The sequence below is a fragment of the Palaemon carinicauda genome, chromosome 6 (assembly GCF_036898095.1).
Source record: "Palaemon carinicauda isolate YSFRI2023 chromosome 6, ASM3689809v2, whole genome shotgun sequence".
NCBI lineage: Eukaryota > Metazoa > Arthropoda > Malacostraca > Decapoda > Palaemonidae > Palaemon > Palaemon carinicauda.
The window spans coordinates 152,980,740-152,994,132 of record NC_090730.1 but is presented as its reverse complement, the minus strand read 5'-3'; the positions used below and the strand labels follow the sequence as shown (position 1 = coordinate 152,994,132).

General features: G+C 41.0%; 1 protein-coding gene across 1 annotated transcript in view; it reads right to left on the bottom strand.

Annotated features, from left to right (window-relative positions):
- Positions 1-1,418: 1,418 nt before the first annotated feature.
- LOC137643287 (histone acetyltransferase type B catalytic subunit-like) overlaps positions 1,419-13,393 on the bottom strand; it is a 64,655-nt gene continuing 52,680 nt past the window's right edge. Inside the window, exons 6-8 of the mRNA XM_068376126.1 lie at positions 11,959-12,082; positions 1,876-2,017; positions 1,419-1,579 (exon numbers count right to left, since the gene is read on the bottom strand). Coding sequence (XP_068232227.1) covers positions 1,419-1,579; positions 1,876-2,017; positions 11,959-12,082 — 427 coding nt within the window. The remainder of the gene's footprint in view (positions 1,580-1,875; positions 2,018-11,958; positions 12,083-13,393) is intronic.

Genomic DNA, 13,393 nt, shown 5'->3' with positions numbered 1-13,393 from the left:
CATTTAGGATCAACGGGAATGGGTGCGGTTCGAGACGAGGGTAACGTCTGTGACTGCAAAACATTGCCTACACTAAGACTCTCGGAGCCTGTGTTACGCTTCTGTTTAGGCGGCGAGCAGTCTTCCGATGACTGCATAGGGTCAGAGCTGTCTCAATGGCTACAACCAGGACGCTGGACCTGTCCTGAAGGGACTGACTTTTGCTTTAAGGGTCTCGAAACCTTGCTCCACGGTTTCTTACGCGAGAAGCCTTCGGATGACGAGGAGAAAATCGCCTCGCTCGTCTTATGGTAGGGGCGGTCTTGACGAGACACGCCTGAAACCATAGAGGGAATGTCTGTTCGTTGGTTAAAGCCTCTCGAACCCATAAGTCCTACGACATTACTTCTCCCTGGGGCATGGGAGCTTGCAAGAGGTCTCGGACTAGGCGAACGACAGGCACGAACAGACGAACCCTCGGTCGCAACACTGATAACACTTTGCGCACTAATCACTTTCTCCCCACGATTTTCTAATGTGGCACTCTGACACTTTAACTCTTTTACATCCGCCATGAGTTGATTACGGTCCGTAGCTAACGATTCAACTCTCTCGCCCAAAGCTTGAATGGCACGTAACATATCCCGCATTGATGGTTCATGAGTGCTAGTAGAGGGTTCAGGCACAACTACTACTGGGGAAGGATTAGGTTCAGGGGCATGGGAGGAGGAAAATTCTAACGATCTAGAGGAACTTCTCCTCACCCTATCACTCTCTAGCTTACGAGAATACTTATCAAACTCTAGCCAGTCGAATTCCGAAAGTACCACGCACTCATCACACCGATCTCCTAATTGACAGGTTTTACCCCGACAATTAGAACACACGGTATGTGGGTCGAGAGAGGCCTTTGGAAGACGTTTGTTACAATCCCTAGCATTACATTTACGAAATTTAGGAATTGGTGAAGGGTCAGCCATTTTGAAAAGTCAAAGAAAGTCCAAAAACAATCCAAAGTCATCAACAATTAAATCTATCCAAAAAAGAGTTCAAGAGTTTATTGAAGATAAAACACCTGCACTGCGAAAGCTCAAACCAAAAAGAAGTACTTCACCAAGACTGTTGAAAAACTCCAGGTTAACAGCGAGTAATGGAATCAACTTGTCGATCAGACCGACAGAGAAGAACTGGAGCTGTTTACATGTATATGCGGTATCTGGCCGTAGTTGGCGCTGGTGGGCACACCCGCAACCTTCATAGCGATCGCTCGCGAGTTTTTGTGTTTTTCTGTCGAGCCGCCGGAGACGTCAGCTATTATATATTCACCGGCTAAGTTAAATATTTAAAATAACACTATATATCCTGTGAACTCTTCAAGATATCTATAATCTACAAATAGTGTAAGGCTCAACAATATACAGAAGTTAAACTGCAGATACTTACACCACAATGAAACGCCATCTATCATCATCAACATCTATGTAAGAAGCTGCATCAATGTACCACAGTATGAAAGGCTGCATTCTCTCATGATACTCCAAAAATCCTGGTTCAGATATATCACAAAAGTATACTTCAAACGTCTTTTCTTCTCCATCCTCTGAATAAAAAAGAAATCAGGAAAATGTTATTTAACACAAAGAGTAGATTTTGTAACTAGATTAAATTACAGTATATCAACCCAAAGCGGGTGGCATGTATATGCTTTATCCATCTCAGATGTTTCTTCATCTTTCCTATGAAACTAAATAGGTTCCTGTATAAAGTATACATAGACATATAATGTATCATCAAAACCATTGTTCACAATATTTGCTTATTTTACATGAAAATTTCAGTATTATTAACCATGATTTTACTCAAACATACATTATAAACAACCATGCATCTACTCACCCATATCAACTGTGAATTGTCGCAGCATCTTTCCATAAGGCTTAAAAGCTGCATCTTTTTTCAAAGCCGCAATGAAGTCATCGACATTAGTCAAGTACCCTGGCTGCAGTCTCTCGGCTAAGGGTTTTATCACTTCATCAGCCTGAAAATTACAAAAGATTTACAATTAAATTATCCACCACTAATTAGTGCAGATTTGAAGATTTAGTAGCCCATTATCATTTATTCTTATTATTATTAATAATAATTGCTAAGCTACGACCCTAGTTAGAAAAGCAGGAAGCTATAAACCCAGGGGACCCAACTGGGAAAATAGCCCAGTGGGGAAAGGAAACAAGGAAAAATAAAATACTCTTAAGAACAGTAACAACATTAAAATAAATATTTCTTAAATAAACTATAAAAACTTTAACAAAACAAGAGGAAGACAAGTCAGATAGAATAGTGTGCCCGAGTATACTCTCAAGCAAGAGAACTCTAACCCAAGACACTGGAAGACCATGGAACAGAGGCTATGGCACTACCCAAGACTAGAGAACAATGGTTTGATTTTGGAGTGTCCTCCTAGAAGAGCTGCTTACCATAGCTCAAGTCTCTCTTCTACCCTTACCAAGAGGAAAGTAGCCACTGAACAACTACAGTGCAGTAGTTAACCTCTTGAGAGAATAAGAATTGTTTGATAATTTCAGTGTTGTCAGGTGTATGAGGACAGAGAATCTGGAGAAAATATGCCAGACTATTCGGTGTATGTGTAGGCTAAGGGAAAGTGAACCGTAACCAGAGAGAAGGATCCAACATAGTACTGCCTGGCCAGTCAAAGGACCCCATAACTCTCTAGCAGTAGTATCTCAACGCGTGGCTGGTGCCCTAGCCAACATACTACCTAATCTTCGCGAGTTGTACCAGAAAGGGTTCTTTTATGGTATATTCCATTTATTTACAGCTGAAACATATGAGCAGCTCTTGGTTGGGTATGGTTATTCAATGACAAATCAAAATTATTAATTTTTCACTGATTATAAGCCTCCTGTTTCTCCAAAGGCATCAACAATAATCAAACTACACTTTGTCTTTAACACAATAATTCAAAGCAACTAGAATACTATTATTATCATTACTACCTAAGCTACAACCCTATTTGGAAAAGCAAGATGGTATAAGCTCAAGGGCTCCCACAGGGAAAAATAACCCAATAAGGAAAGGAAGTAAGAAAATAAACTGTATGAAAAGTAATGAACAATTAATACAAAATATTTTAAGAATAACAATATTAAAATAGATCTTTCATATATAAATCATAAAAGATTCAATGATAAAAATTGGACATTGTCTTATACTGTATTGCCATGAATTCTAAGTGATGTTTTCCAGCAAACTAACCTTATTGCACTGACATACATGAAAAGATTCAAATTATGAAATAAACTGTAAATAAAGGCAACAAAAACTTTTTCTCCTTTTACATTATTGGCATATCTTCATAGTATATAGCCTATTCAAGTAATAATTCCATATTAATGAAATAATTTTTTTCATGAAAGCCCAGTTGAAAAAATGTAAATACTGTATAGTCAGCTGATATCAAGCTACCACTATCAATGATATGCGCATATATGAATAAGAAATAAAATTCTTGTATAATTTCAAAACTTATTCAAAATATCCTATCATAAATACTGTATTGCTGATGTATTACAGTAATATACTATTGACTATGACTTCTAAAAGCTAATATTATTAGTTATCACTTGGGTGTGCAAATACACCTGTGTTCGTTTGTTGTGATCAGTAATGAAACGTTAAAAAAAAACATTGGTTTCCCTTTTAGGCGACGTGTGGGAAAAATATAAAAAAAATTTAGCAGGTGTCATATTTTACTACCGATAAAGAGATAAATTCTTTAAAATTTGCCATAGTTTTTTACCTCGTCTTAACTATAGGTAGTCTTCTATTGAACATGCAAACATACACAGTACAAGACTACCTGTACTTTGGAGAGTTGGTTCATTCATTTTCATATTCCAGTCGCCTCCCTATCCAACATAATGGTTACTAAAATCAGATATTACAATAGTCTCTCTTAATAGTAAAATGTTTATGGTATGGGTTTAGAACCAAATAGTTTTCAGGTATTTACAGCAAGTTGCTTTTTTTCATTATGGCTTTTAATGTTGTAATACTGTATAGTATTATCTTATTACAACAGCAACATATAATATACGGTACAGTAGGAGCAGAGAAAAGGAGAGAAGAGGCAGGGGAAGAACAAGAATATCAAAGTGAACACCAATCTTAACAAAGAGGATAATGCAAGTCCATTAAACCTAAAATAAGTTATTAACATATTTTTCAGTTCTCACTATTGTATTTGAATACCTGAAACAGCAAAACTAGCATCGGCAAAATCGCTGGTCGACTGTAATACTGTATCTGTCTTACCATATATTTTCGCATCAAGACGACCTAAGGTAAGACACGGTAGACAATTATGGCAAATTTTAATGAATTTAGGTCATATCTGAAATATAAGATAGAAGAGATAATTTAACCAATATTGGTTATGTGATGATGGTGTTATTCTAAATGTTATTTCACTTACTGTGAGAAATTAAAAAATAAACAAAATAAAGGTGATTTTATATAATTTTTCCTAAAATGAAAGCCATTATTTTGTTTCAGTTTCATTGCCATTTATAAGAAACAAAGGAAAACATTTACACATCCAAGTGATAACTAAAGATATTAATATCTTTTTCAGTATTAAGGATGATGTTATTACAAACATTTTCCTTACTTTATCCTTAGAAATTCCTTCACTCTTTGCAAAGTAGGAAAACCTTTTTATTTGCGGTTAGTTAACGATATCAAACTACTGCTAATAGCATTATGATAATTTACGATAATTTTACGGTTGTATAATTGTCCTAAACATAAATTGTATATTCCATTTCCAACATATTTTTCCTAACTTTAGTTATAAGTTTGTTGAATACTATGCTAACCTAAATGTTATTACTGCCATCATTAACACTACCATAAAAATATTGAAAGCTTAGAGAATAATAAAGGTTGCTGAAATTGCAACCATAACTCGATGTTTACAGTATCTTGGCTGGACTTGCATAGAGAGAAGTGGATTTAATTTTCTATATGAAATGTTTCCTCAAAAAACCTATTTATCATGAACGTATGCCAATAACATGTAAGGTAGATATGGTTTGATCATCTATATTGTTGGTTATCGTATAGAGGCTAAGGATAGCCTTCCAATAAAAATGTTATTTTTATTAGTAAAATAAATTTTTGAATATACTTACCCGATAATCATGTAGCTGTCAACTCCGTTGCCCGACAGAATTCTATGGAGGGATACGCCAGCTATCACAATACTAGAAGGGGGTGTACTAACCAGCGCCACCTGTGGCCAGGTACTCAAGTACTTCTTGTTGACACCTCCTCAATTATTCCTCGGTCCACTGGTTCTCTATGGGGAGGAAGGGAGGGTCGATTAAATCATGATTATCGGGTAAGTATATTCAAAAATTTATTTTACTAATAAAAATAACATTTTTCAATATTAAACTTACCCGATAATCATGTAGCTGATTCACACCCAGGGGGGTGGGTGAAAACCAGTGTACAAGATTAAAGGATAGCTAAGTATCCCGTATTTCATATAATCAGTTATCCACAATAACAATGAAATAATAAGTACCTGGTAAGGAAGTCGACTTGAACCGTTACTCTGCCTTTAATAAGATCGTCTTCCTTACTGAGCGCAGCGTTCCTCTTGGGAGGCTGAATCAACTCAAAGGTGCTAAAGTATACAGGGCTGCAACCCATACTAAAGGACCTCATCACAACCTTTAACCTCGGCGCTTCTCAAGAAAGAATTGACCACCCGCCAAATCAACAAGGATGTGGAAGGCTTCTTAGCCGACCGTACAACCCATAAAAAGTATTCAAGAGAAAGGTTAAAAGGTTATGGGATTATGGGAATGTAGTGGCTGAGCCCTCGCCTACTACTGCATTCGTTGCTACGAATGGTCCCAGGGTGTAGCAGTACTCGTAAAGAGACTGGACATCTTTGAGATAGAATGATGCGAACACTGACTTGCTTCTCCAATAGGTTGCATCCATAACACTCTGCAGAGAATGGCTCTGTTTGAAGGCCACTGAAGTAGCCACAGCTCCCACTTCATGTGTCCTTACCTTCAGCAAAGCAAGGTCTTCTTCCTTCAGAAGAGAATGTGTTTCTCTAATCAGAAGCCTGAATAGTAAGAAACTGAGTTCTTAGAACTTGGAAAAGAAGGTTTCTTGATAGCACACTATAAGGCTTCTGATTGTCCTTGTAAAGGTTAAGACCTTTTTAGATAGTACCTAAGAGCTCTAACTGGGCAAAGTACTCTCTTCAGATCATTCCCCACCAAGTTGGACAGGCTTGGAATCTCGAACGACTTAGGCCAAGGACGTGAAGGAAGCTCGTTTAGCAAAAACCGAGCTGCAAGGAACATGTAGCCGTTTCAGATGTGAAAACAATGATCCTGCTGAAGGCGTGGATCTCACTTACTCTTTTAGCTGTTGTCAAGCACACGAGGAAAAGAGTTTTTAATGTGAGGTCCTAAAAAGAGGCTGATTGGAGAGGTTCAAATCTTGATGACATAAGGAACCTTAGGACCACGTCTAGATTCCAGCCTGGAGTGGACAACCGACGTTCCTTTGAGGTCTCAAAAGACCTAGGGAGGTCCTGTAGATCTTTGTTGGTGGAAAGATCCAAGCCTCTGTGGCGGAAAACCGCTGCCAACATACTTCTGTAACCCTTGATCGTAGGAGCTGAAAGGGATCTTACTTTCCTTAGATATAACAGGAAGTCAGCAATCTGGGTTACAGTGGTACTGGTTGAGGAAACTGCATTGGTCTTGTACCAGCTACGGAAGACTTCCCCTATAGACTGATAGATTCTGAGAGTGGATGTTCTCCTTGCTTTGGCAATCGCTCTGGCTGCCTCCTTCGAAAAGCCCCTAGCTCTTGAGAGTCTTTCGAAAGTCTGAAGGCAGTCAGACGAAGAGCGTGGAGGATTGGGTGTACCTTCTTTACGTGAGGTAGACTTAGAAGGTTCACTCCTAGAGGAAGAGTCCTGGGAATGTCGACCAGCCATTGCAGTACCTCTAAGAACCATTCTCTCGCGGGCCAGAGCGGAGCCAACCAACGTCAGCCGTGTCCCTTTGTGAGAGGAGAACTTCTGAAGTACCCTGTTGACAATCTTGAACGGCGGGAATGCATACAGGTCGAGATGGAACCAATCCAGCAGAAAAGCATCCACGTGAACTGCTGCTGGGTCTGGAATCGGAGAACAATACAACAGGAGTCTCTAGGTTATCGAGGTAGTGAACAGATCTATGGTTGGCTGACCCCACAGGGCCCAAAGTCTGCTGCAAACATTCTTGAGAAGGGTCCACTCTGTGGGGATGACCTGACCCTTCCGTCTGAGGTGATCTGCCATGACATTCATACCGCCCTGAATGAACCTCGTTACCAGTTAGCTTTCGATCTTTAGAACAGATGAGTAGGTCCCTTGCGATCTAGAACAACTTCCACGAAAGAGTCCCTCCCTGCTTGAAGATGTAAGCCAGGGCTGTGGTGTTGTCAGAGTCCACCTCCACCACTTTGTTAAGCTGGAGGGACTTGAAGTTTATCAAGGCCAGAATAACCGCCAACAACTCCTTGCAATTGATGTGAAGTGTCCTTTGCTCCTGATTCCATGTTCCCGAGCATTCTTGTCCGTCCAAAGTCGCACCCCAGCCCGTGTCTGATGCGTCCGAGAGGAGACGGCGGTCGTGTTTCTGAACAGCCAAAGGTAGACTTCCTTGAGAAGAAAGCTGTTCTTACACCACGCGAGAGAAGACCTCCTCTCTTCGGAAACAGGAACTGAGACCGTCTCTAGCGTCATGTCCTTTATCCAGTGAGCAGCTAGATGATACTGAAGGGGGGGGAGGTGGAGTCTCCCTAACACGATGAACAGGGCCAGCGATGAAAGTGTCCCTGTTAGACTCATCCACTACCTGACTGAGCATCGGTTCCTTCTCAGCATGCTCTGGATGCATTCTAGGGCTTGGAAGATCCTTGGGGCCGACGGAAAAGTCCGAAAAGCTCGACTCTGAAGATCCATACCCAAGGAGACAATGGTCTGGGATGGGACGAGCTGAGACTCCTCAAAATTGACCAGGAGGCCCAGTTCCTTGGTCAGATCCATAGTCCATTTGAAAATCTCCAGACAGCGACGACTTGTGGGAGCTCTTAAAAGCCAGTCGTCTGACGGAGCCGGACACAAGATCATGGTACTGCTGCACAGTCTGTGAACTGTCAATCATGGGCAAGCGAGGAAGTACAGTGACAACCCGAATCTGTCTAGACTGTCTGGGTCGTACAGACAAACTCCTTATCGGGTTGCTGAGGTTGCCGCACTGCGTCACAACAAGTCACTTCTGTTGGTTGTTGAACGTCTTCCCCGTGACACATTGACTCCGTAAACAAAAAATCCTCTAACAAGGACTAAGCTTGGACTGCATGTCTTGTAACACAGCTCAAGGTCTATGGGAGCAGGTGTGGTAACAGACGGGATTAGCGACTGAAGTGGAACCATACCTTCCCTGGAAGCATGTTATGCTTAAATAAAAGTCCATAGGAGGCTATGCAGCTAAAGGCTCCCTCCAAATGACAGAGTCCTCAAGGGAATATCAGAAGGAGGGAGAAAAGAACTTTCTCATCTACAGGGACCATATCCTAGAAAAGCTAAGTTCTCTCAGTGAGGGTTCACTGGTGCAAAAGCAGCAGACTAGAAGGCAACGTTATGAAACTGCTTGACAGTCTAGTGAGTTGGCAACAACCAAAGATGTGTGACTGAGAAGCATGCGGTAAGGTATGCAGAGCATGTTGTATGCAGAGTATGCTGTATGCAGAGCATGCTGTATGTAGAGCATGCTTAATGCAGAGCATGCTGTATGCAGAGCATGTTGTATGCAGAGCATGCTGTATGCAGAGCATGCTGTATGTAGAGCATGTTGTATGCAGAGCATGCTGAATGCAGAGCATGCTGTATGCAGAGCATGTAGTATGCAGAGCATGCTGTAAGCAGAGCATGTAAGGTAAGCAGAGCGTGTGCATGGCGTTTAACATTTCTCAGAAATTCCATGACCAGTGCTAGAGTGCTTTATGCATGCTTGCATGGGGTTTTAATATCAACATAATATATACCTTACATTCATAACTCATGATTCATATTTATGCCATATTTTGCGATATTGTTAAAAATATATTGCCAGGAATACAAATATATTTTTACTGCGTTCTGCGCAGCCACTACCTTTTCGCTCTCAGCTCACACCGCAGGAACCTCAACTCGTTCCTCAGGAACTTGCTACTGCGCATCCGCCAACCACTCAGCAAGCGCAACCCTTGAGTTCAGCCACTCATGCCAGGAGTCAGCCTCCTCCACCCATGCGCCTACCTTCTGCTACTTCCTTTGATCAGCCTTTGCAGACTGAGCCTCAGGTGTTCCCTCAACAGAGTCTTGAAGAGGAAACCACAACTATTGTTGTTCCAGCTCGTTCTGACTCTGCTGTTCAGCATACCTTACCTCCATTTTCAAACCTTATGATAATGGAGGTTATTTGTATTACTTATAAAAATCTCGCAAGTTGAGGCTCCTGAGGCGCAAGGCTAAGGTGTTGAGGTGCTTGCCTTGAGGAGGGTTGAGCTCGCTGCAGCGAGAGCTGAGGAGACTGACTCATGGACGGGAGAGGTTGTTGTACCTCAACCGAGTGTTGCATCACTGGTGGAGCAGCAAGTGGAGGCGGAGGAAGAGAGGTATAATCCTCCTGATCCCTTGTAAAGGTTGCCTTAAGGAAGGCGGAGGCTGAACACCACTGGGAACAGCAAACTCAGAACGTGGCTCAACATCGTACGCCTGGCAGGTGGTACTGCGATCAGGCGGAGCGAGCGCAGGCGGAGGGAGTGTAGGCGGAGGCGGAGGCGCAACACTCTCAGCCCGACACTCACGCATCAAGTCCGAAAGCTGTGCTTGCATGGACTGTAGTAGAGTCCACTTGGGGTCGGCAGAAACTACAGTAGGCTGAGGTAAAGCCTTAACAGTCGAGCTCTGTTGTGGCAGAACCTTACTCCTCTTAGGCGGAGTGCATTCAACTGATGACTGAGGAGAGTCAGAGCTAACCCAATGACTGCATCCGGGTTGTTGAACTCTAACTTCGTACGTCTGGCATAGGTCTGGACTTTACGTTTAAGAGGTCTTGAGACCTGAGACCAGCGTTTTCTCCCCTAAATTTCTTCTGCAGACGAGCAAAATAAGGGCTCAATCGTCTGCGGGTGGGAGTGACGGTCTCGGTAAGACACGCCCACAACCACCGAGGATACTTCTGTGCGCCGATCAAGGCCTGCTGAACCCTTCTGCCCTTCGACATTGCTTCTCCCCTGGGCTTGGGAGCTTGCAAGAGGTCCCGGACTGGGAGGACGACTGGCGCGCACAGAAGTACCCTCACGCACAACACTGACACCTTTGCGCTAATCACTTATCACTTTGATTTTCTGTTTGCACTTATTTCACTGAACTCGAAACTTTAAGTGGTTTGTACCTGAAACACGCAATTCTATCCTTTCTCAAAAGTTAGTAATTGCGAAAACAGAATTACAATGTAACAGAAAAATCTAATGAAAGATAAATAATTCAGTGGCTGGAAAGAGACTAAACACTAGATCACTCTAGAAACGTTTACCTTCTTCCCCTAAAGAGACTAGGGAGAAGAGCAAAAACGATAACAACGTTACTCGCTTGAATGAAACGTTTATCCTCCTCTTTCTCCCTCCGTCTCTATCTCTCTCTCTCTCTCTCTCTCTTGACTTAGAACCTGAGAGAAGAGCCCAATCATATATATCGTTAAAACATATTATTGTTAAAGGAAAAAACTGAAATATTTCCCAAAATGAAAAGTTCCTTTATTAGGATAAAAACCATTAAGTTAAGAAAGAATGAACAAAACGCTAGACACGGTTACTCTTACTGCAACGTGAAACCGTGAAAAGTCTTTCTCTATCGTAACGATAGAGCGCAAGTTGAACGTTCTGAACGTCAACAACTGCAGAGACAAAACAAAACGTTAGTTCAACTTTGAAAACAGTACGAGACTATCAAAGATATTCTTTCAAAGACATTAAAATAGCATAATATGTTAACAGGTAAAACCAAAATGACGGGCTCAATGTTAATTAACTTCGGTACCAAGAAAAGACCGCCTACTATTAGGAAGGTCGAATATAAACAAATATAAAAATTAATTTTAATAAGTTTATAATAAAAGGAAGTTAATCGAAGAGGCCTATAAGAGGCGGAGAGATATAAAATAAATCTATAACTTTTGATAAGCAAAATTAAGAAAGAGAGTCTATACTCTCTTAGACACCAACACTTCCGTCTAAGGGAAGGGTCGGCCATTTAAAGGTGAAAGAGAGTTCATACTCTCTTCGTCACCATAATTAATCAAATTAATTCCAAAAGCTAACTAAGCTAATATAGAAGTTTCCAGTAAAGCGACAGCCGAAATCAAAGAGAAATACTTCACCAAAGTCGTGAAAATACTCCAAGAACATAAGCGTATCCCAGAACGTCTTGCCGGAAGCACAACAGAGGAATAATTGAGGAGGTGTCAACAAGAAGTACTTGAGTACCTGGCCACAGGTGGCGCTGGTTAGTACACCCCCTTCTAGTATTGTGATAGCTGGCGTATCCCTCCATAGAATTCTGTCGGGCAACGGAGTTGACAGCTACATGATTATCGGGTAAGTTTAATATTGAAAATTCCCTTTTAATTCAAGGTGTGATTTTCAAATAGGTTGAGTAACGCCCATTTTCTGTGGATGAATATTAGGATTTGAGGGTTGTCTTAGGAAATATATGGTAATAATCTTTTCTCCTTTAATTTTCTTATCTACCTCTCTACTACATACAAGAGCAAATATTTGACAGCTAATATTTACCTATAACTAAAGAACACAATATCTCTTTCTACAGACCTGTACGCCATCATATCTCTCTGGATTCACTTTATCTGTGTACGAATGTGCAAGATATGTTGTTAGACGGCATGCTGTGTAGTACAACTTTATACGTAGTCCACTGTAGCCAAATATTTGTTCACTGTAACATTGAATTTAAACATTATTTTCACATAGGGATATCAGCGAATGGTCAACTTTGTTGCCTATACAAACATACTCTTAAAAAACAAATATTTTCATAAAAAGTTCCTACAACAAAGCTCTGTAAAAAGAAGTTTTAAAAAGTAATTTTCATTTTTTTCTATCAATACAAACTTGAGTCCTTTTAATATAGGAGGAACTTTAGCCCGAGCTAGAATGGTAGTTGAATCGTTAACAACGTATTATGTTAAAGACAAGTGAGTGACGTGGATCTAGCCACCAGCCTGCCTGATTGAGTCAAGCCATTTTTGACCTTTGGCCTCAGATCTGAGGGTAGGTAATTGGAGGGGAGGGGTTAGATTCATGTTATCAGGTTTATATAGTTGAAAAATGTAAATTAATTTTAAAATGTTTTACTTGTTCCTACATAAAATACAGATCATCATCTTTTAATAAGGGAAACTCGCTCCTTGGTGGGAGGCAGTACCTGTGAACCAGACTGGAAGTGCCACTTTCCATAGTCTTGTACAAAAGGGACGAAGACGACTCTAACACAGTACTGCACTTTACTACACTAACCCCTTAAACAGTTAATCTTAGGGATGTAGATGTTGATAGGGCCTGGGCCTGCATTAATTTATGGGAAACTCGTACTATGTCACAGGAACCCTCCCTCCACATAGAGGACTGACGCTGTCAGAAATTTTTCACCAGGCATAACGTAATATACTGATTGCAGAACACATTCATCTGTCCTCCCCATTCTTAAAGAGGATGAAGGAGTTACTGCTTCATAGATAAATTTCTAACAAAAACTTACTTTGTAATGAAGCTTATCAGGATCAAATGTCCAATCTAGCAAGTAACATTAATGGCTGCAGCACTCCTAAGAGAGGGAAAAGATAGAAGTAGAAATGCCAGTCATTCTACCTTTTATTTCAAGCTTATGCTGGAGCGATAGCTTAGACAGGATGATTATCTCTCGAATGAGGGACCTGGGCTACTACACGACCAACTGAGTAGTCATTACACAGCTAAGGAAGAAAGTGTCTTAGAACTAGTGGATAACTTCCCAAAGTTAAATGGAAGTGAAGGTGATCTATCATCTCTACTACCTTCCCATCTGTGAAAATGACAAGTTTTTCCAGAGGGCAACTGGTGTTCTAATACAACTGACTTCATAAGTTCCCATCCAAACTAGGCACACATCTTGTTCGTGAGATGATTGATGCTTACACCCATGCTTGAGCAGCTGACTCCTCTTCAAATAGCACACAAAGGGCTCTGACTGAACACAAAAGGATCTCAT